This window comes from Mobula hypostoma, chromosome 11 (assembly GCF_963921235.1).
Source record: "Mobula hypostoma chromosome 11, sMobHyp1.1, whole genome shotgun sequence".
Classification (NCBI taxonomy): domain Eukaryota; kingdom Metazoa; phylum Chordata; class Chondrichthyes; order Myliobatiformes; family Myliobatidae; genus Mobula; species Mobula hypostoma.
Window position 1 is genome coordinate 40,088,877 of NC_086107.1, and position 22,916 is coordinate 40,111,792.

Sequence of the window (22,916 nt, forward strand, 5' to 3'; positions counted from 1 at the left end):
GTGGACTTAAAGAAGAGGGATAGTGCACATGCTCCTATCTGCTTCAATGGTACTGTGGGGAGAGGATTGAGAGCTTCAGGTTCCTAGGAGTTAACATCATCAACAACCTACTGTGGTCCAGTCACATAGATGCCAGACCAAGAAAACTCGCCAAAACATGTCTTATCTTAGGAGGCTAAGGAAATATGTCATGTCCCCATCAACCCTTATGAAATTTTGTCAGTGCACCATAGAAGCATTACAGCTTGGTAGGGTAACTACTCTGGCTGAGACCAGAAGAAACTGTAGACATTTGAGATCATAGCTGAACATATCATAGAAACCAGCCTGCCCACTATCAACTGTGTGCACTTCTCACTTCCTCGGTAAAGCATAATCAAGCACTTTACCAGACGGGAAACACTATTTCCCAGTACAATAAGGTTAACTGTTGACCTCGTACCTAATTATAACCTTGCACCTTATTGTCTGTCTGCACTTTCTCTGCAGCTTTTATACTTTATTATGCATTCTGTTATCGTTTTACCTAGAATGTTGCCTGGGTTTCATCTCCCAAGTTACAGAGAAAGGTTGAACAAGTTAGGTTTTATTCTTTGGAGCGTTGAAGGTTGAGGGGAGACTTGATAGAGGTGTTTAAAATTATGAGGGGAATAGATAGAGTTGACATGGATAGGCTTTTTCCATTGAGAGTGGGGAATATTCAAACAAGAGGACACAAGTTGAGAGTTAAAGGGCAAAAGTTTAAGGGTAACATGAGGGGGAACTTCTTTACTCAGAGTGTGGTAGCTGTGTGGAACGAGCTTCCAGCAGAAGAGGTTGAGGCAGGTTCAATGGTGTCATTTAAAGTTAAATTGGACAGATATATGGACAGGAAAGGAATGGATGGTTATGGACTGAGTGCAGGTCGGTGGGACTAGGTGAGAGTAAGAGTTCGGCACGGACTAGAAGGGCCGAGATGGCCTGTTTCTGTGTTGTTATTGTTATATGGTTATATGTTTGTGTGTATGTATATTTGTTTGTTTGTTTATTTATTTATTGGCATCCGTTAGTCTCATGAGACCATGGATTTGCGCCTTGAAAAGTTTCCAGGGCGCAGGCCTGGACAAGGTTGTATGGAAGACCAGCAGTTGCCCATGCTGCAAATCTCCCCTCTCCATGCCACCAATGTTGTCCAAAGGAAGGACACTAGGACCCATACAGCTTGGTGTCGTCGCAGAGCAATGTGTGGTTAAGTGCCTTGCTCAAGGACACACATGCTGCCTCAGCCAAGGCTCGAACTAGCGACCTTCAAATCAATAGACGAACGCCTTAACCACTTGGCCACACGTCAACAGTTATATAGTTTTTAACTATATATATATAGTTAAGTTAAATAAGTAGTGCAAATTTAAAAATTAAAGAAGTAGTGGGATAGTGTTAACACGAGGAAATCTGCAGATGCTGGAATTTCAAGCAACACACATCAAAGTTGCTGGTGAACGCAGCAGGCCAGGCAGCATCTATAGGAAGAGGTACAGTCGACGTTTCGGGCTGAGACTCTTCGTCAGGACTAACTGAAAGAAGAGCTAGTAAGAGATTTGAAAGTGGGAGGGGGAGGGGAAGATCCGGAAGGATAGGAGAAGACAGGAGGGGGAGGGATGGAGCCAAGAGCTGGACATTTGATTGGCAAAAGGGATGTGAGAGGATCATGGGACAGGAGGCCTAGGGAGAAAGAAAAGGGGGAGGGGGGAAGCCCAAAGGATGGGCAAGGAGTATAGTGAGAGGGACAGAGGGAGATAAAGAAGAGAGAGAAAAAGAATGTGTGTATATAAATAAATAAATAACGGATGGGGTACGAGGGGGAGGTGGGGCATTAGTGGAAGTTTGAGAAGTCAATGTTCATGCCATCAGGTTGGAGGCTACCCAGAGGGAATATAAGGTATTGTTCCTCCAACCTGAGTGTGGCTTCATCTTTACAGTAGAGGAGGCCATGGATAGACATATCAGAATGGGAGTGGGACGTGGAATTAAATGTGTTAAGGGGTAGTGTTCGTGGGTTCAATGTCCATTCAGAAATCAGATGGCAGAGGGGAAGAAGTTATTCTGGAATCATTGAGTGTGTGCCTTCAGGCTCCTGTAACTCCTCCCTGATGGTAGCAGCGAGAAGAGGGCATATCCTGAATGATGTCCTTAATGATGAATGCCACCTTTTTGAGGGATCACTCCTTGAAGATGTCCTGGAGACTATGGAGGCTAGTACCCACAGTGGAGCTGACTAAGTTTACAACTCTGCAGCTTATTTCGAAAGACTAGAGGAGGATATTAAGTACAAGAATAAAATGTAAAAGAAGGAAGGATCTTTAAAAAACATTGGCAAGTGAAATCAATGAAAATGTCAAGATGTTTAGAAAAGAGTAGTATAACCACGAATAGATTTGACCCTGTTAGAAACCAACAAGATAAACTCAATATGGAGGCAGTGGACAAGGGGTTGTTTCATACTGAATACTGAATGTGTCTATTTTCACTACAGGCTGCACTGCAGAGGAATATGAACTATTAAATAAGATAACCATTTTGAGAAAGGAAATATTAAAGGATTTAGCATCTTTGAAAGTAAATAATTTCAGAGTCAGTCCCAGATTAAATGGATCCTGGGGTTTTTGAGGACAGTGAAAGTCGTTCCAGTTCAACTAAAATGAATGTTTTGGTGAGGTAACAAGGAGGGTTAAAAGGGGCGACACTTTTAATGTAATCCACAGAAATTTGGCAAAGTCTCATACACAAACTGGACTGAAAAGGAAAATAGTAAATTGGATCCAAACTGGCTGATGGTTTAAAAATTAGCAAGCTGTGTTTTAGTGGCAACTTTATCCAAGATTACTGTTTCTTGGCTAGTGTGGACTTGATGGCATGTTGAATCATAGAAATCATATGAGTCTATGATCCCATGATCAATTACAAAGCCTGAATCAGTAAAGGTTGGAATGAAAATGAGGAATGTGCCTTATCACCTCCTGTTCATGTCCTGTGTGCTGGTTTTTTGAACCCCATGGTTATAACTAAAGGAGGTTGAAGCCACGTTTTCCTCACCACCTTCTTGCCAGGAGAGGGGCACCTGGCAGGATAGAGGTGCAGAAAGTCTGTGCAGTTGTTCCAGATTCATGGGGAGATCATAGGCTAAATTTTCCAGTTACAGCTATGTTATTCCTCAGCCTAATTTCAAGGATTTTTGCCCGGAGCAAAAGATCTCCAAATATCTAATATAGAGGCAAATTTTCCCTTGCCAAACTCACTATAAATTCTCCCCTTCTTTCTGGAAAAATAGTACAAAGTGCTAGATGGGATCTGACTTGCTGTTAGACCAAGCACTGAGAAATCTCTAACCTTCACTGTATGGAATATTTTAAGGAACAGGAACAAGTAAGACAAGCAGAACAATAAGTTGGACAGCTGAGGCAGAATTTCAGATCAGGTTGAGCCTGGGCATGATGTTACTGGTGTCCTGATGAAGAATGTCAAAGGATTCCATGAGCATTTGTTCTAACCAGCTTCTGTGCTGCAGCTTGCCAGTGTGGTGTGGCAGAAGATGGGCCAGCAAGGCCTGTAAGGGGAGTAAGAATTTGTACAGTGGGAGGGGGGAGCAGTGAATGAAATGATCAGGTAGTGTCAGCAGAGGTCACTTTCAATCTACAAGTAATATCCCCATACAATCAAACATAAAGAGAAGGCGTTTTATACTTCCAAACATTTCTCCGTTAGATTGCAGATAGGGTTTTATATGCTTTTTTATCCACTGCTCTCTGCTGTTTCTCATGGGCTTGTTGGGTGCCCGTTTATAAGCCTGACTGAAAACTGAATCAATAGGAGAAGGGAAAGAAAATAAATATAATTCCATCAAGGCTGTTCTACCATCTGGTACTTAAATGACTTGCACCTTATTTCCACTCACCTGCATAGATTCTATATCTCTTACTACCTTCTCCGACTACTAGACAGGTATATGGAGGAATTTAAGGTGGGGGGTCATATGGGAGGCAGGGTTTAAGGGTTGGCACAACATTGTGGGCTGAAGGGCCTGAACTGTGCTGTACTGTTCTATGTTCTAACGAGACTAATCCATCCTGCTCCTAAAATTTTCATTTGATTGAATTTCAGCAGCATTCTGCGGGGTTCAGAGTTCCGGATTTCCTTTCTGCCTCATGTTAAAAGGCACCTCCACAGTGCGTTCCCTTCATTCCGCTCTCACCAGACCTGGGAAAGAAATTCAGCCCCTTTGCCAGCTTTTTTAGTCGATGATTTTGCAACGTTCCCAACACATTTGCTGTCTGGCAGTTGATTTTATTTTTCCTCAGGCAGCTAAGAGTGGAATTCTTGTGTCACAGAGCCTATAGCTCTGCACTGCAATCAAAATGCTGGCACATCCCCTCAAATTCTATAAAAATATGAATACAATTTGAAGTTGTGCTGAGCATGTAAGGGCCGGACAGAATGGAGAAGAACAACAGCCAGAAATCCAATTCTGCCTGGTAGCACTTTATGCTAGCTTTTGAAATTTTTTCTATTAAATTAATTGGGATGACCTTCACAGGTAAAGCACAATGTGCTGGTCAAAAATATAGTTTAATGAGACTGTGTGAAGATGGATTTCTAGGCAAAACTGTACCCTTTGTTGAATGGGATTGGGACGCAGCCTTCAGATCGGGGACAAGACAACTCTAAGGTCAGCAAGAGATCCATAGTACTCATAGAAAAATCACAGGCCCCTTTCTGACATCTGGGACACGTGGCGCATGTGGCAAGGTATATAAACCATAACAGATTACAATTCTGACCCGCGCATCAAGGACGACGATGCCTCCCTTCCTGATAGGCTGAGTGCCCTCTATGCATGATTTGTCGCAATGAATGATGTGACATGGAGGAAAGTCCCCTCCCCCCGAGGAACAGGCTGCAGCCTAGGTGAGGAGGATCCTAGCCAGTGTAAATTCACGGCAAGCTATAGGGCCGGACAGCATACCTGGTCAGGTGCTGAGGGGTTGTGCAGCTCAACTAATGGAGGTCTTAACGGAGATTTAAACAACAGCCCTCTTACTGCTCCTGCAGGCTCCAAGTCAGCCATCATCATTCTGGTGTCCCAGAGCGCAATGGTAACTGCTGAGTGGCACTAACCTCAGCAATCATGAGGTGCTTTGAGTGGCTGGTAATGGATTGTATAAAATTCCACCTTCCAGCTGCATCGGACCCTTTCTGGTTTGCCTATGTCTCAAACCAGCCCACTGGTGATGCCATAGCCTCAGCCCTCCTCTTACTCCTGATCCACCTAGAAAACAATGCCTCATATGCCAGGGTATTGTTCATTGACTTCAGTTCAGCATTTAACACAATCATTCCTCAGAGGCTGGTGGGTAAACTGCTCTCGGTTGGACTCAATACCCCTCTCTGTAACTGAATATTGGACTTCTAGACAGAAAAAAACCCAGTCAGTCTGAGCTGGCAGCGACTTTCCAAGCTCCATGAAACCACTGGGAGCATTGTATACAAAGGGCCCGAAGCATCATTGCGTATCCCTACCACCCCTCCCGCAATCTCTTTCATCCACTAGTGTCAGGAAGGAGGTAAACGAACATCAGGACTAGGACTGCCAGACCAGGCAACAGCTTTCTCCCCCAGCCTGTGGAACTGTGAATGCCCTGCCACAACCAAGGTCTCGTCACTAGGGCAGTGAGCTGTTTACTGTCTTCCAGGGTTGCGCACTTGATGTGCATTTTGAACTATATTTATCAATTTATTTGTGGTAATATTTCATTTTATGTGCTGTGTTTGATAAATGTATTATGGATGTACCATGGTCCAGAGGTTGTATATATGTACAGTCAGATGACAATAAACTTGAACTTGAAGTGACCATGAAACAAAGGTCAAATAATAGCTGGGGTTGTTATACAGTTGGTATTTATGATTTAGAATTCATTGTCTGACTGACTAATGGAAGCAGATTAAGTTGTCCATTTCAAAAATGAAACAGATGAAACCCTGCACTGGACTTTTACTGTAATTGTAACACTTTATTTTGCAACACACACGAAATGCTGCAGGAACTCAGCTGGTCAGGCAGCATCTATGGAAAAGAATAAACAGTTGACGTTTCAGGCCAAGACCCTTCAGGACTGAGACGGAAGGGGAGAGATGCCTGAATTAAAAGTTGGGAGGAGGGGAAGAGGCTTGCTGGAAGGTGATAAGTGAAGCCTCGTGGGTGGGAAAGGTAAAGAGCTGGAGAAGAAGGAATCTGATAGGAGAGGAGATGGACAATAGGAGAAAGGGAAGGGAGGGGACCCAGGGGGAAGTAATAAGCAGGTGAGAAGTTTTAAGACACAAACAACAGGAATTCTGCAGATGCTGGAAATTCAAGCAACATACATCAAAGTTGCTGGTGAACGCAGCAGGCCAGGCAGCATCTATAGGAAGAGGCGCAGTCGACGTTTCAGGCCGAGACCCTTCGTCAGGACTAACTGAAGGAAGAGTGAGTAAGGGATTTGAAAGCTGGAGGGGGAGGGGGAGATGCAAAATGATAGGAGAAGACAGGAGGGGGAGGGATGGAGCCGAGAGCTGGACAGGTATATACCTCTTGCCCATCCTCTGGGTCACTCCCCCCCCCCCCGTCTTTCTTCCCGGACCTCCTGTCCCATGATCCTCTCGTATCCCCTTCTGCCTATCACCTGTCCAGCTCTCGGCTCCATTCCTCCCCCTCCTGTCTTCTCCTATCATTTTGCATCTCCCCCTCCCCCTCCAGCTTTCAAATCCCTTACTCACTCTTCCTTCAGTTAGTCCTGACGAAGGGTCTCGGCCTGAAACGTCAACTGCGCCTCTTCCTATAGATGCTGCCTGGCCTGCTGCGTTCACCAGCAACTTTGATGTATGTTGCGAGAAGTTTTAAGATTCTGTTTTCCTTTTTATTGCCTTGATGTACTTAAATATGGACTGGTCTGTCCGGATGGCACACAAACAGAAGCTTTTCTCTGTATTTCAGTGCATGTGACGATCATAAACCAATACCAAAACCAGTCAAGACCAGAATTCTACAGTGTTATGGGAAAGGGCCAGGAAAAGAAATTGAATTGCATCCTCGTGCAAAAAGCCGGCATTCCTTTTGTGCTGGGATTATTTTTGTTTTTCTATGTTCAAGCAAAACATAAACATCAACTTCAGAAGCCTTATTATGTAGAAAAAGGAACAGTAAATCCAATTATTCAAAGTGAATATAAAGCAGCGATTTAATTAATAATACCTTTCAGTTGATAAACTTCTAATAATTTGTTTTTCAGTATTAGCACTTGTGATTGGCATTTTATGGTCTTGTATTTAGTAAAATATTGCTTTATTGATAAAAAATAATAAATATAGCTTATAAATAATATGTAACTTGAGGGTTAATTTGTGTTAATGAAATAGCAGACCCAAAATGGAAAATGAGTAGATATTAATAATAAACACTTTTACTTTTTTTTAAATTTTCATAGCTTGTTCAGAAAATTAATGGCATCTATAGTGCAAAGAGAGGGAAGAAAAGGCTGAAGAAATTGTCTCTGTCAAACTTTGAGAATGCATCTCTGCGAGGTAAGAGGATGAGCTATTATTAACAATTTGCTTGAACTGATCAAATTAAAAATGTCCCTCTCTTTCAACAAAAATAAGAGTCATGAATGTTGGGGAAGTCAACCACGGCTTGGCAGCAGAACCTGGTAAAAAACCTGGTAAATTTTTCTTGGAAACTAATCGCAAGTTCCCTCTCTCAGATTGTCTGCTGCTATCTTTCAATCTTTGTAGCAGACATTCTGCATAATTAAAGTGATTAGTCAGTAATGAAGCACAGATTGTCTATTTATCTTGTTCCATATTTCCCATCACTCACAGATCTTGGCATTATAATTCCAGTGGGAATAAACCCAAATACAGAATAACAATCCATTTGTCACTCAAATGTGTAGACATGACAGCTCGGTGGAACAGAGCTCATCACAGACAGATGTTTCGGAATTAAACTTTCATCTGCACATCTAACTCAATTGAAATCATTCAAATGTGCTACCTCCTCAAAAGTCAAGTGCAAAGCTTATCGAAGCTTATTATTCATGGCACTAACTGCGATATAGTCTAGAAGCAACAAGAAGGAAAAATTATTTGTAAAACACAGAACAGTACAGCACAGTACCAGCCTTTCAGCCCTCAATGTTGAACATACCTATTTAAACTTACTCCACGAACAATCTAACCCTTCCCTCCTACACAGCCCATAATGTTTCACCTTTGCTTACATCCATGTGCCTATTGAAGAATCTCTTCAATATTCCTATTATATCAGCCTGTACCACTACCTCTGGCAGTATGTTTCAGGCACCCATATCTCTCTGTATTGAAAAAAGACTTTCCTCTGACATTTCCCCTAAACTTCCCCTGACTCGTGTCATCTGACTTTGCCCATTGCAGCCCTGGGGAAAAAGGATTTGACTGGTCACTCTATGCTTCTCATAATTTTATACACCACTATTTGCCTCTCATCCTCTGTTGCTCCAGAGAGGCAAAAGTCCTAGCTTTTCTCTTTGATAATGAAAAGGCTGAGGGGAATTAAAGAGAGGTATCATCATTAAATGAGAATTGCTTCTCATTATTTTCATGGTTCCAAATTTGTCACTGCTCATAAAGATCTTGAGTTATTAAATGTATTTATTTATTGAGATACAGCACGGAGTAGCCCCTTTGAGCTGAGCCAGCCAGCATCCCCAATTTAACGCTCATCTAACCACAGGACAATTTACAATGACCTAAGTAACCGATACGTCTTTGGACTGTGGGAGGAAACCAGAGCACCTGGAAAAAACCAATGCATTCCACGGGGAGGATGCACAGACTTGTTACAGATGGTGTCGGAATTGAACTCCGAACTTCTAGTTGTAATAGTGTCGCGCTAACTACGACACTCCTGTGGCAGTTGTTCTTGAAAATGTAAAAGTTATTCAAAATACTTTTAGTTTATTTAATCTATGTGGCTTTCTTATGACATAGAAAAGGGCTATTTAGCCCATCAAGTCTGTGCTGGCTCTCAACAGAATCCCATCAGTCCTGGGCTTCCCCCACTGGCTTCCCTGTACTCTACTTCTCTGATTCTCCTGTCACCCACTCACTCTAGGGGTAATCTGCAATAGCCAAGTAACCTCCTGGCAGATCTCTGGGATGGGGAGAAGAAACCCCCACTTGGAGAATGTTCAGATTCCACACTGACAGCACCTAAAGTGAGAATGGGATCTGAGTCACTAGAGATTTGCAGCAGTAGCACCAATACCACCTGTGCCTAAAATGGGAGCCAGACCCCAGGAGTCGAAGTGGCATTGATTTTGTATCACTGACAGCATTTATGGCTTCAGGCTTGATTTCCAAGTGATACCTTGTCATATAGAAATGCCCACATCTTCTCCAGATCACTGACACTGGCATGGGAGAGTAAATTATGATGCCAGCAAGTGCGACAATCATTGGCATATTGTTTGTGTCATTTCAACCATGAAGTGCTTTGTCACTTGATTGAGGCATCTTCATGAGGGATACTTGTACACCATAAGTTTATGTTCTTTGGCATGCTTCCAATTAATTTCTTGTGTGTTTTTTTAAATTGCTAATTATTGTGCATGAGAAGCGCAGTCTAACCTACTGCTTTACACGCCATTTCATTAAGATGGAAAAAAAAAATCCACTGTCAACATGTTTTTTAAAGCCCGAATTTTTACAGCTGCTACAAGACTAGTAATTGTTTAGTCTAAGATCTGTTTTTTTTCTGAACCAATTTTTGTTTTGGCTTGCTGGAATCTTCACTCAGCTTCTTTCTCTCTTTCACAGATGAGAACAGTGAGAGTGAGAGTGACTCAGATGACCGATTTAAAGGTAAGAGGTCACAATGCCTTGGGGACAGTGCATGGGGCTTACTTAGTATCTGTGCAATACAGCCTTTCCTGCTGAGCAGATCAGCAAAAGACAAATCTTAAACTCCATGAACCACAGATTAATCCCTGTGACAACTTGTGCATTCCATTTTCTTTGACTGCAGGGGAAAAAAAACTATGAATTCTTTTTCAGATTTAATTTTGTTTTGCAGCGCACACTCAACGTTTGGTCCACATTCAGTCAGTGCTAAAGAAAGCCCCCAGTTACCGCACGTTAGAACGGGAACTCATCGAATGGCAAGAGCGGGAACTCTTTGAATATTTTGTGGTGATTTCATTAAAGAAGAAACCTTCGAAGAATACTTACATTCCTGAAGTATCCTATCAATTTCCAAAGGTAATTGCTAAAGTGTAGAAGAACCCAATGATTTATTTTATATGTTTTACACAGATCGGAAAGATCAGTCTCTAAAATGTTCGAAAATGAGAACCCACACAATTGCCTAAATTCACTATGCTTAGGGTAATAATTTTAGTTTCGAGCCTCGTGCTAATATTTAATTTCCTCTTAAGATTTTTGTTTAAAATTTATGTCCTTAATATCAAATTCACCAAGAAAATGAAACTTACAATAATAAGTTTCATATTCTCAGGATTGTGTCAGTTTGTTGGCTTTTTCCTGAGCATATCCAAAACTGTTTAGATTGTAGCAGCTATTCCCACATCTTAAATTTCTGTCTGAACTACAACTCAAAATTTGCTCAGTGAGTAAACCAGAGCAACAAAGGAAAATAAAAGACAAGTTTGAAAAAAAAAACTAGGAAACTGGACAATTAAGGAAGCTGGCAGAGATAGCGAATCTAATCCAAGAACAGTCCTTAGGAAAAATAGCAGGTAAAATGTCTAACTGTAAAATATAAAACAATTATTAAAGTTCTGAAGGTCTGAATCCTTCATATTAGCAGCTTGTTTTCATTAGCAGACTGTAGCTATTAATTTAACATTTGGCTCTAATTCTTCAGCAGACCAATTTATCTTCCTGAGCTTGAGGTTTTCCAAAAGTGTTTCTCACAATGTGGTTAAAAGTAATTTTGTGTGTGTGGAAAGTATGAGTGGTTCTGGAAAAGGAAATAGCTGTATTCATTGTTAAGGTGTACTAGTAAAACACTTCACTTGCAAATAACTGAACGTAATCTGCCAAATAGGAATCCATTTGAAAATTATACAACAGTTAGTTACTTTGAGTAAGTAAATATCTGTCCAAGTACAATATTAAAATGGTTCTTCCCAAAAATGTAGTGTCAGTATATTTACTGATGAAAAGTGCAAGGCAAAAAAGCCCACAAAAGTGCTCACAAAATTTGTGCCACATTTATGCCATCATATTAGCAGCTTTCACAAGAAAAACATTCAATAAACACCATTTTTTTACAAGAAGGAACACAATTAGAAGAAAAGAAATCCATTTCAGTGCAAGGTGATCAAAGTTGTAGTGTTGCTAAACTGCAGTGATTAGTGCTTTTTTGCTAGTTGGTTCACGAATTGAAGAGTTGAATTAGCTGCTGTTGAGACTTCAGGCTTCTTTACCATCTGACTGATGGTAGCAGCAAGAACAGAGTGACAGACAGATATAAGAGCCTAATAATGAAGAAATCCATGAAAACTGGTTAAGCTTAACTTGGATATCTTAGATAGTACAATGTGTTTGGTAATAGTTTTATCATTTGGTTCATCTGTGTACCATTGTGATAACAATATTTAACTTCCAGCATGCTTTAGAGCAAGGATTTTGGAGAGGAAATTGAGCAGATTCAGAGCTACCTTTCTATTATATTTTGAACCATTATGGTCCATGCCAGTCTGAAAGCCAGGCATTCTGAATAAGCTGAGTGAGCTGCAGGTGGACTTCTGTGGGCTGCCAGTTATGGAACACAGGAAATTGACTGGCTGTTATGTGGAGCCAGCTGGCAACTGTGAGCTCGAATGACAAGCTCAAATTTGACTTCTAATACAGAATACTTTTCTTTTCCTGGAACCCACAGCAACAAAAAATAAAACCCTGAGGATTTTTATGCACAAAAGGCACATGCAAAATCAGCCCATTTTAACTGAATTTCTCATTGGTGATATTCAGACTTTTTTTTCAGGTTGATGACTTAGGTAATGTACCTGGCATATAGACAGACAACTGGAGATTAAGGTGTGAATATAATTTTCCACTAGCATGCTTCAATCATATGCATTGAAACACCAACCAGTCTTTCCAATGGTTCATTAAGTTGTCCAGGTTAGTTCAACTTCCCTCTCTTTTTCATAGCTGTGCAATTTTTTTTAACTTTTCAAGTATGTATTTAATTCCTCTCTGGAATTTACTATTGAGCCTGTCTGCACCGGAATGTCAGGCAGGACAGATCATTAAAACTTACACAAATAAAATCTCCCCTCTGCTCTCTGATCATTTTGATAATTGCTTTAAATATACAATGGCTGATGTGCCATCAATGGGAGCAGTTCCTCCTTTCTACGACATCTAAGCCTTGAATCTGTGTGCAGTATTTTTGAGATTAAGTGGGCTCCTAAAAAGGTATAAAATGAGGGAGCAGTGAATCTTGTCACATTTTGAGGAAAAGAAGCAAACAAGCTCCATTGTTACAAAATATCTACAGATCTTCCAATGGCAGACTGCCAAAGGATTTTCAAATATGCCACTACTAATTTTTAAAAAAATATTTTTATTACATTGCATACCAGGAAAGATATCACTATTGTTCTGATGAGGAATCATCAGCCTGAAACATGAATTCTGTCTCTCTCTCTCTCTCCACAGATGCTGCCTGACCTGCTGAATGTTTTCAGTATTTTGTATTTTTATTTCTAGCATCTGTGGTTTCATTTTGGTACTCAAGAAATCAGTTTTTTTGTTTTCCAGACTTAAACAGCAACTTTGAAGATCATTCTTAAAATTAAAACAATTTTATTTATTACACTCATCAATGATTTACTCATTCAGTGGGTAGTTCCATGACTATGGCAGTTAATATTTTTCACAAAAAAATGAATTTATGTATTTGTAGATATTGTTACAATATAACAATGTTTCATTGTTAGTTGTGACTATCCAGTGTTGTTCCATTAGTAATTTATAAATGATCACTTAAGCTGTATTAAAGGGTCAGAAGTTCATTTTATTGTCAAAGTATGCATGTACAATACAACTCTGATATCCTCTTCTCTACATAGCCACAAAATACAGATAAACCATGGTATTTGTTGAAAGAAAAGACATCAACTCTCTCCCAGCACAAAAAAGAAACAGAACTCGCAAACGTCCAAAAAAAAACCCACCCTCTCCCTCGCACAGAAACACTAACAGATTGCCCACATGCTAGACAGCAGCTGGAACATCAAATACCCCAAACTCCCAGCCCCCTCCCTCGCAAAAAAAAGTCACCTATGCTGAGTTATGTTATAAGGCATAGAAGCAGAATTAGGCCATTCTGCCCATCGAGTCTGCTTCGCCATTCCATCATGGCTGACTTCTTATCCCTCTCAACCCCATTCTCCTGCCTTCTGCCCGTATGCTTTGATGCCCTGACTAACAAGAACCCATCAACCTCCGCTTTAAATATACTCAATGATGTGGCCTCTGCTTCCTTCCATGGCAATGAATTCCACAGATTTACCACGCTCTGGCAAAAGAAATTCCAACTCATCTCTGTTCTAAATGGATGTCCCTTTATTCTGAGATTTTGCTCTCTGGTCCTGGACTTCCCCACTATGGGAAATATTCTCTCCATATCCACTCTATCTAGGCCTTTCAATATTCAACAGGCTTCAATGAGATTACCCCTCATTTTTCTAAACTCCAGCAAGTACAAGCCAGAGCCATCAAACAGTCCTCATACGTTAACCCTTTCATTTCCGGGACCATTCTCGTGAACCTCCTCTGGACCCTCTCCAACACAAGCACGTCTTTTCTTAGATAAGGATTGTACTGAGTACTAATACATAAATGTACTCTTAAGGTTTGACAGTGTTATTATTAGAATTGTTGATGGTGTCCAGGTTAAATAACTCGATGTTTGCTTCTCGTCTACAGCTAGAAAGGCCAACAAAACAGGTACGTGAAGCAGAAGAACGACTAAAAGCAATCCCACAATTCTGCTTTCCTGATGCCAAGGACTGGAGTCCAGTATCAGATTTTACCAGGTAAGGAAGCTGAGAATTTCTTTAAATCATTGCAAGAGAAAAATCTGTAGGCAGGTCTTTCGCTACAGATACATAAAATGGGATTTAAGGTCTGCCATTCAGGTAAGATTATTTCCACAAAAAGAAAAGGAACATTGTTATACTTTCTCATCAAAATCTTTTGCATATATTCCATGATGAGAAAGTCATTACATCAATAATTTAATAAAGAGCTTTGATAAATCATTTCAATTTACTTTAGAGAGGTTTTAATGAACCATATATTCCCAACAAGTCAGTTAATTTCTTGTTCTAAAAACAAATATTAGACCTTACACATTTTCTAATTTCTTTGCATTTCGATAAAAGAGAGTTTGAAGAAAAGGCTAGAGCATAGTTTTTAAAGTTGTACACTTTACCCAGCTGCACACTTTTTCCATGTCTCCCCTCTCCCTCTTTCCAGAGATCTTCTTTAATTGAGGCTGATAAAGATGGGTATTAATGGCATCTGATTACTGGTTGGCAGGGTATTTTCCTTTCAAGAAAGAAACGGGTTGGAATTTAAAACTGTGTCTTGGTATTATGTGAGCAACATAGCATCAAGAAAGTAAATGTATTCACAGTGGATAGTTCGGCCTGAACTTTTAGCCTATATATCTGCTGGCACAAAACCAACAACAGAATAGACCGGCAGTGTCTACTTAGGCCATTTCCTCTGGGCATAGTTTTATGAAGTTTCAATAAACCCTGTAGGTTAGACCATAAGACATAGGAGCAGAACTAGGCCATTGAGTCTGCTCTGCCATTCCAGGGGGCGGGGGGGGCGGGGGGGAGGGGAGGGAGAGAGAGAGAGATGTATGTATGTATATCAGTTTTGAACTTTAATCCACCCTGGCAGTTCAGAGCCCACAACTTGAAATTGTGTTATTTAACAGGGCAGTAACATGTTAGTGAGAATCACAGTGGTACAAGGAGAATTCACCACTGTTACTCCATGGAGCTTGCTTTTGAGGAACTTATTGTTATTGTCTGTTTCAGTGAAACATTCTCATTCATGCTCACTGGGGAAGATGGCAGTCGACGATTTGGTTATTGCAGACGATTGTTGGTGAGTATGATTGTCCATGACTGATCTTTCTCATGATAAAGCTGAGCCCTACTGACCCTGCCCAAAGAGGGGCAAAAGAAGTAGTGGTATCAATTTAAAATTGCAGCCTACTTACCAGCCCAGACATAATACCACTTATGTTTGATGAAGTATATACTTTAGCAAATTTAATACTGAGAACCAATCAAATTGGGCAAACATAGATTACATTATGTGACGGTCTGCCCCTCCTCCATTCCTACTCGTGATGCTGACATATAGCCAAGTGTTAAAACACTCCCTGCAGTGACGAAGTGGGATGAAGTTAAATTAAAATTTCACAGCAGATAATTTCAGTGTTTATGCGGTAGAGCCCCATACTATTCGATAGAGTCCACTTCCCCCCAAGTAGGTTGTCAAGGACTGCAACGTGAATGTCACCTTGTGTAAAATTGTATTGTCCATGTGTGAGCAATGCGGGGAAGTAAGGAACTCAATAAATCGTAAAAGGAAAAAACCCTCAGGGAATAAGTATCATGTTTTGACAAATTGTAGAATTCATTGCTCATCTCAAATTATTCAAAAACATTATGTGAAAATAGCTAGAATGAAAATAGCTAATGTGAAAACACAGTTCTATTTTAATATCATGGCCTGTCACAAAATGCAATTCTGATCTCACAAGTCTGAACCTCTCTTATTGAAACATTAAATCTTTTTTGGTAGAAGGGTGATTTTAATTTTCAATGGCAAATGATTGAAAGATGGTATTCAGAGGGCCTGGTTATCCATGTATGTGAATCACTGAAAGTTAATATGTGGGTACAGCAAGGAATTCAGAAGCTGAATGGTACCTTTAATTACAAGAGGATTTGAATAAATGAATACAGATTCTTGCACTCATTATATACAGTTAGTGGCCATTTTATCAGGTACCCTCTGTACCTAATGAAATGGCCACTGAGTGTATGTTTGTGGTCCACTTCAAGGTTGTAAATTCAACATGTTGTACTTTCAAAACTGCTCTTCTACACATCTCTGCTGTAACGTGTAATTTTTTGAACTACTATCACCTTCCTGTCAGTTTGAACCGGTCTGGCCATTCACCTCTGACCTCTCTCATTAACAAAGTGCTTTTACCCACAAAACTGCCACTCACTGACTTTTTTTTTGTTTATCGTATCATTCCCTGTAAACTCTGGAGACTGTTGTGGGTGAAAATCCCAGGAGATCAGCAGTTTCCGAGAAGCTCAAACCACCCTGTCTGGCACTAACAATCATTCCATGGGCAAGGTCACTTGATCACATTCCCCTTTCTTATGTTTGGTCTGAACAACAACTAAACCTCTTGACTATGTCTGCATGCTGTTTTGCATTGAGTTGCTGCCACATGATTGGCTGATTAGATATTTGCATTAATGAGCAGCTGTATGGGTGTACCTAATAAAGTAGCCACTGGGTACAGCGTTCTAAGGAGGCCATATCTAGAGTGTGGTCTAGGTCTTCCCGCCTTCTGACTAAAAGATGACAGCTACGGCTCATTCCTCAGATGTAAGATTTGCCATGTGAGGAGAGATTAAGCAAACATGGTCTTTGGTGGCTTTAACACAGAAGAACTGATTTTGTTAAAATCTAGAAAATACTTAAGGCCTATAAGTTTGGCATTAATTGTTCCATCTGGGCTGTCTGGAACCAGAATCTTAAAATAAGGTGTTACTTATTCAGGACAGGCTTGAGAAGATAATTCCATCAAAGGTGAATCTTTGGAATTCTGTACCCAGAGGGCTGTGTACATTCAATGCTGAGTATGTTCAAGACAAACTTTGATAGATTTTTGTTACCAAGCTATATGACTCGGGTCAGGACAATGATGATGTGGTGGAAGATCAGACACGTTCTTATTGAGCAGGCAAGAGGGGTGAATGCTACACTCTTGCTTCTGTTTCTTGTGTTAAAGCAAGTTAATTAAAATGAAATTAGATGTTAACTGTAGCAAATCAGTTTGATTGCACTCATTCAAGGCAGACTTTAGGTGGATCATTCAGACCCTATGCTTGCAAGCTGGAAGTTTCCAGGTATATGTGGCGAGATTGCTTTAAACGAATCAGCAAAGTGTTGGAAAGGGCTGGAATAATGATTCAGAGATGAGATTCCGACAATGTCATGACATCTGGGAAATATGTTAGACCAGTGCTCACTATAAACCTACAGACTGTCATTAAAATCCATCAGATTCAGTAAAACCAGTTATTGTGTGCAAGTTTGCATTGAACCTGGATCCCTGGAGCTGTGTGGAAGCTGAACTACCAGTTGGTCCACCCTGCCTACCGAATGGCATTTTGCCACCTCCAGCAGTATAACTGTGTTAGAAGCCCTGTATACGTAACTTTGATTCTGTCCGCATCCTAGCCATTTCCTTCATTCAGAATATTGGCAGTCAGGTCTGGATAATCCTCAAACGATCCAAGGAACAGAGCTTTGGAAAGGAGGAAAAAAAGCTAGGATATTCATAATTTCCTGTATTTTTCCTAACCTGGAAAATCTTGCGATTATAATCCATTTTTAAACCAAGGGACTGTGAAACAGAGAATGCTGCAATTCTTCATTTCCCTCCAATACAGTGATCTTGCCCTCAGCCTTGTTCTCCAGCGACTGTACATTCACTAACAAGATGGTGGATAGAGCAAGTTTCATGCCCTGGTATTTTAGCCTGGGTTGGAGTCCTCCCCTGCTTCCTCTCTTTCAGCTGTGGTGATTGATGTACCTTTGTTTGCTTTATGGTGCCATGCCAACAGGCTTGAGAGCTAAATCAGCCAAGTCCTTCCAAACACCGTGAAATCACTAGTTCCTTAAGATGGTTTAAAAGCACGTTACTTGAAGAGAAAGTACAGGCTGCAGATTGCAGTGAGAATAGAAGTATATTTGGAAGTTTTGTAAACTGCCCGCAACACATCTCTGTGGTTCACCAGTGCCATTTTGTCATTTATAATGAATAAATGAAATCTTTGAACATAAAGACGTCTGTAGCAAACAAAATAACTTTTGAATCTGACCAGTTCTTGACGAGATATTCTGTATTTCACAGATCAGATTTGTCTGTGCATAGGTTCCTTTCATATGCACACAATTAATGTAAAGGTACTCATTAAATTGCATTGCTTTTCCTGTTGGTGGTATTAACATAGTTTGCAATAAACTTGCAGCTGTTACGTCTTGAAAGACTTTGTTAGGGGAGTATGGTCTGCATGTGGTTCCATTTACAGCTATACATGACTCCTGTGTGACTGACCCTATTTTATGCCTACAACGTAGGTGGTCAGCAAAGAAAATTGCCCAAAAATTTGCATTATTGCTTGCAGAATCAGAGCCTTCATTTTCCACTGTTAAAAAAGCAAGATTTTCAGCAGAACTGAAGTTTAAAATCCTGAGTCAGACAAATTATGCATACAATCTTGAACTGGAGAAACTATGTCCATGTTTTTGTAGAAATTAAATTTTACTGTATAGTAAACAGCAGTTTTATTAGAACTGGTTCTGCTACAATAAGATATAAAGAATCAGATGTGAATACATCTGTTGGGGCTAGACACAAGCAATATCGTTAGGGCCAATGGCCACCACACTGCCTGAATATCTGTTTTTCATTTTCTATCATCATTTCTTGAAACTTTTACAAAAGTACGTTTAAAACTAATTGCAAGACATTGGCAGATTCAACAAACTTTCAGCAGGGAATTGGATAATTACTTGTAGGAGAGAATTGCAGTGCCATTGGGGGGGGGAGTGAAGGAGTGGATCATTTGAATACATGATGTCTTCCTTCTGTGCTATAAGATTCTGCAGAAATTCTTTCTCTCACATGAATTCAAAATCTGCCAAGTAATAACGCATAGGTGTCGAAGACTGCATTCCACCAGCATGTCACAAATTAAGTTCGATGAATGTGTGTTACGGCATACTGCATTTAGTCTGTTGACAGAGAGTAACGCTTTTACCACATTATTTTAAGAGATCTCGGAGGCCCCTGTTGGCTGTTTGGTTTGCAGCTCCAGTGAGTATGGGGGAGATTGAGCACAGGTCAGGTTGGTTAACAACATTTGAAAGGCAGCAACATTCTTGCTTGTTTCCATGTCTTGGGCATAGAAAGAAGAATGAAATGGTCAAGTTTTCAATAGGACAGTATGATGCACTCTATTATTTATTCCCCGGACTCTGCATCAGAGGTCATGGGCTGAAGCTTGATTCCACAGGAACACTTCAGTAAAATATAGTTAATGAACTTTAAAGTGTCGTTCTTTCTGTTCAGACAAATGCAAAAGATGCTTTCCTTAGATTTTGGATTTTTATCAATCCAATATGGCATGTGATACTGCATACACACATTTGTTGGGCATATCACATGGGACACCTCATTGCTAAATAGTTGCCCAATCAAGACCTGTAGGAGGTTTGCAGAGAAGGGAGATAAGATCAAAAGACACACGGGGAGATGAAGGAACCCTTTTCTTATGCAGAAGGTGTTAATGATGTTTAAATTACTGCCAGAATGTTTGTGGAAACAGAATAGGCCAGAACATTTAAAAGAGAGGCATGAAAACACTCAACGTGAAAAGAATTTGTGAGGCTATGGGGAATGTGCAAGGGAAGGAAACTGAATAGTTAGCCCTATAAAAAGCTAGGATGAACTTAATGGGCCAAGTGGCTCATGGGTTGAATTGGTTCCATAATGTCGATTTGCATTCAGGTGTGTACCACTACTGCCATAATGTAATTCAATTAAACCGCTAACCTTACCAGACTATAAACATCCAAACCAGATTCATATGTCAAAAAACACGGGCATTTCAACAGACTGTCCTTGTGTTTTCCCTGATCCACTCTGTGTCTTTCCCTGTTTGGTACCTTTGTACAGTTCAGTGGGGCAGCAGAATGGGTGTTGAGTCATTCAGTGGAGGAGGTTTGCACTTGAAGTTCTGGGATTGGAAGGGTAGGTTTTACTCTCCAGTGTTACAAAATGAGTACTGTAGTCTGATCGGGCTACCTTTATTGGGCAGGAGTGAGAGTACTGCTGGAGTAACAAAGATGGGGTCAGAAATACGCATCCTAACAGATGATGCAAGATTTGCTCTCCATGGAGTCATCCAAATTTCCCTGGATGCCTCAGTGTCCTAATAATCTTTAGGCTATCTTGACTGCTGTAACATACTCTCTGAACTCTGCTCTCCAGGGCCACGATTGCAGCATCTGTGTTTGCATGGCATAGGGTGTGCTTTGAAGAGTTAGGTATATGCCTCTGTGGCAGCACCTGGACATTAACCTGCTTTTGCTTAAAAAGTTGACACATTGCCCAGCAGGCTCTGAATTCTGGTTATATTCATAAGTGTGCTGTATAGTTACCCACCATGTCCACCATCAAAACAGCTCCAAGCTCTGCAGAAAGCCAGAAGCCCTAGGTTAATGCTGCACTTTTCCCAGCTCCTCAGCCTTGTCCACACATTTTTGGCAGGTCAGCCAATGGGCCAAAGATCTCACTGTCCATATCCATCGACCTGTGTGATACCATCCAGAATGTGTCCTCATAATCATAAAAATATAACCGACTTAAAAACCCAACAAAAACCACATAATTATAACATATAGTTACAACAGTGCAAAACAATACCGTAATTTGATAAGAACAGACCATGGCATTGTAAACATCTCAAAGTCTCTCGAAAGTCCCATCATCTCATGCAGACGGTAAACCTCCAGCGCTGCCAACTTGCCGATGCAGCATACTGGAAGCATCCAACCACAGTCCAACTCCAGGTCCATCCGAAAACTCCGAGCCTCCGACCAACTCTCCGACACCGAGCACCATCTCTGCCGAGTGCTTTGACCCCGGCCCCAGCAACAGGCAATAGGCAAAGCCGAGGAGTTGGGGCCTTTGTCTCCGGAGATTCTCGATCGCACAGTAGCAGCGGCAGCGAAGCAGGCATTTCAGAAGTTACTCCAGGTGTTCCTCTGTGCTTCTCACGGCTGTCTCCATCAAATCAGGATTGTGCGCGGCCCCCTAGTTACACATAATGGATATCATTCGGAATGGCTGCGCGTGCTGTGTCGCGCCGCCATCTTCTCCTCCCTCCCTGAACACTGTTATTAAATTCTTAAGTTCCTATGTCATTAAGTAGATTTTGAAATATTCAATAATCCAAATTCAGCAGTCTATGCTAGGTTGTTTTGAAGTTGTAGGATACATTTGGCCCTCCGTATCCGTGGGGGATTGGTTCCGGGACCCCCCGCGGATACCAATTTCTGCGGATGCTCAAGTCCCGTATATAAAATGGCGTATTATTTGCATGTAGCCTACGCACATCCTCCTGTATACTTTAAATCATCTCTAGATTTCTTATAATACCTAATACAATGTAAATGCAATGTAAATAGTTGTTATACTGTATTGTTTAGGGAATAATGACAAGAAAAAATATCTGTACATGTTCAGTACAGATGCAACCATTGTAGCTCTTCTGGGAACGCTGATGCTGCCTCGGTATCAGCCAATGCCGATTCTCCCGTGATCTTTAAGTTCTTGAGGCTGTAGTGCTTTACATAGCTAGCCAGCCATCCCTTACTAGCCTTAAACTCCTTCCTCTCGCTCACAACACAAGTAGCAAATGAGCGAGACGCGAGGTGAACAATACTCAAACAACGAGTGCTGGAGAGAGAGCTTGCGTTTTTTTTTATCCCGATCTGCGGTTGTTTGAATCCGCAGATGCGGAACCCGCGGTTATGGAGGGCCGACTGTATTTTAAAAAGATATATGTTTACCAGCTCTTATAAGTTTGCTAGGTAATATTTCTTGTTTGTATAGTAAAAGAATTTGTAATGAACTTTCCACACAAAGATGTAATCCTCACATCTGCAATGTAGAATATTGTTTCCAGATGCCGATGTAGTTATGTGCAACTGAAAATGTCCACCTCCAACATCCATGACTTCAATCTTATTTTTTTCAACAAGATGTAACAGGTCTCCACTTTACAAACCTAACTTACAGAGGGATTTGATAACTATATAAGGAAGTGTGGTTAAAACATTTCTTTTGAACCTTCTGGCTTCAATATTCTGACTCGCATGCATATCTGCAACAGCCATAATTGCAGAAGGCTGCACCAGTTGTCTAGCTGATGCCAAATGGTCCAATATTTCATGGTGCCTGATTGCTGTAGACCATGGATTGACCAAATCAGTGCAATTTATCCAGAAACACTACAAACCATTTGTAGTGTTTCAATACTATTAACCAGCATTGGAGCGATTAGATGTCACGAGGATTCTTTCATCTAGAGCAGGAGGTTCCAAATCTGGGGTCCATGAGCCCCAAGAGTGATATCAGCAAGTTGTACAGCAAACACAGCCTTTTCAGTACAGTTTGCTGTATTGGCCCATACCAGCTTGCATTCAGTTCTGAGTAAGCACATTGCCAAGAGTTCATGAATGGTTCTACCTTCTTAAACGACAAAGACTGAAATGATGAAAAATAGTTGAAGTATCAATACATTGAGATGGATTGATAGGCAGAGAATATTCTCAGGGCTACAACTTCAGTGGAAGTTTAGCAGAATCCCTGTTTACCCAGAGAAAGGGGGATCTTGCCGCTTTCCAGTATGACTTGCGAGCATCATGCAGAAATTTCAGATCTTTTGTTTTACTTAATATATTCACTTAATGAAAAGAAATTTAAT

The 22,916-nt window shown here is 40.8% G+C and overlaps 1 protein-coding gene across 6 annotated transcripts in view; it reads left to right on the plus strand.

The window, feature by feature from the left end:
- dennd2b (DENN domain containing 2B) overlaps positions 1-22,916 on the plus strand; it is a 521,803-nt gene that overhangs the window by 383,637 nt on the left and 115,250 nt on the right. For all 6 annotated transcript variants that reach the window (XM_063061873.1, XM_063061872.1, XM_063061875.1 and 3 more), the window contains 5 exons: positions 7,500-7,596; positions 9,871-9,915; positions 10,127-10,311; positions 14,014-14,123; positions 15,141-15,210. In XM_063061873.1, the coding sequence (XP_062917943.1) occupies positions 7,500-7,596; positions 9,871-9,915; positions 10,127-10,311; positions 14,014-14,123; positions 15,141-15,210 (507 nt within the window). The remainder of the gene's footprint in view (positions 1-7,499; positions 7,597-9,870; positions 9,916-10,126; positions 10,312-14,013; positions 14,124-15,140; positions 15,211-22,916) is intronic.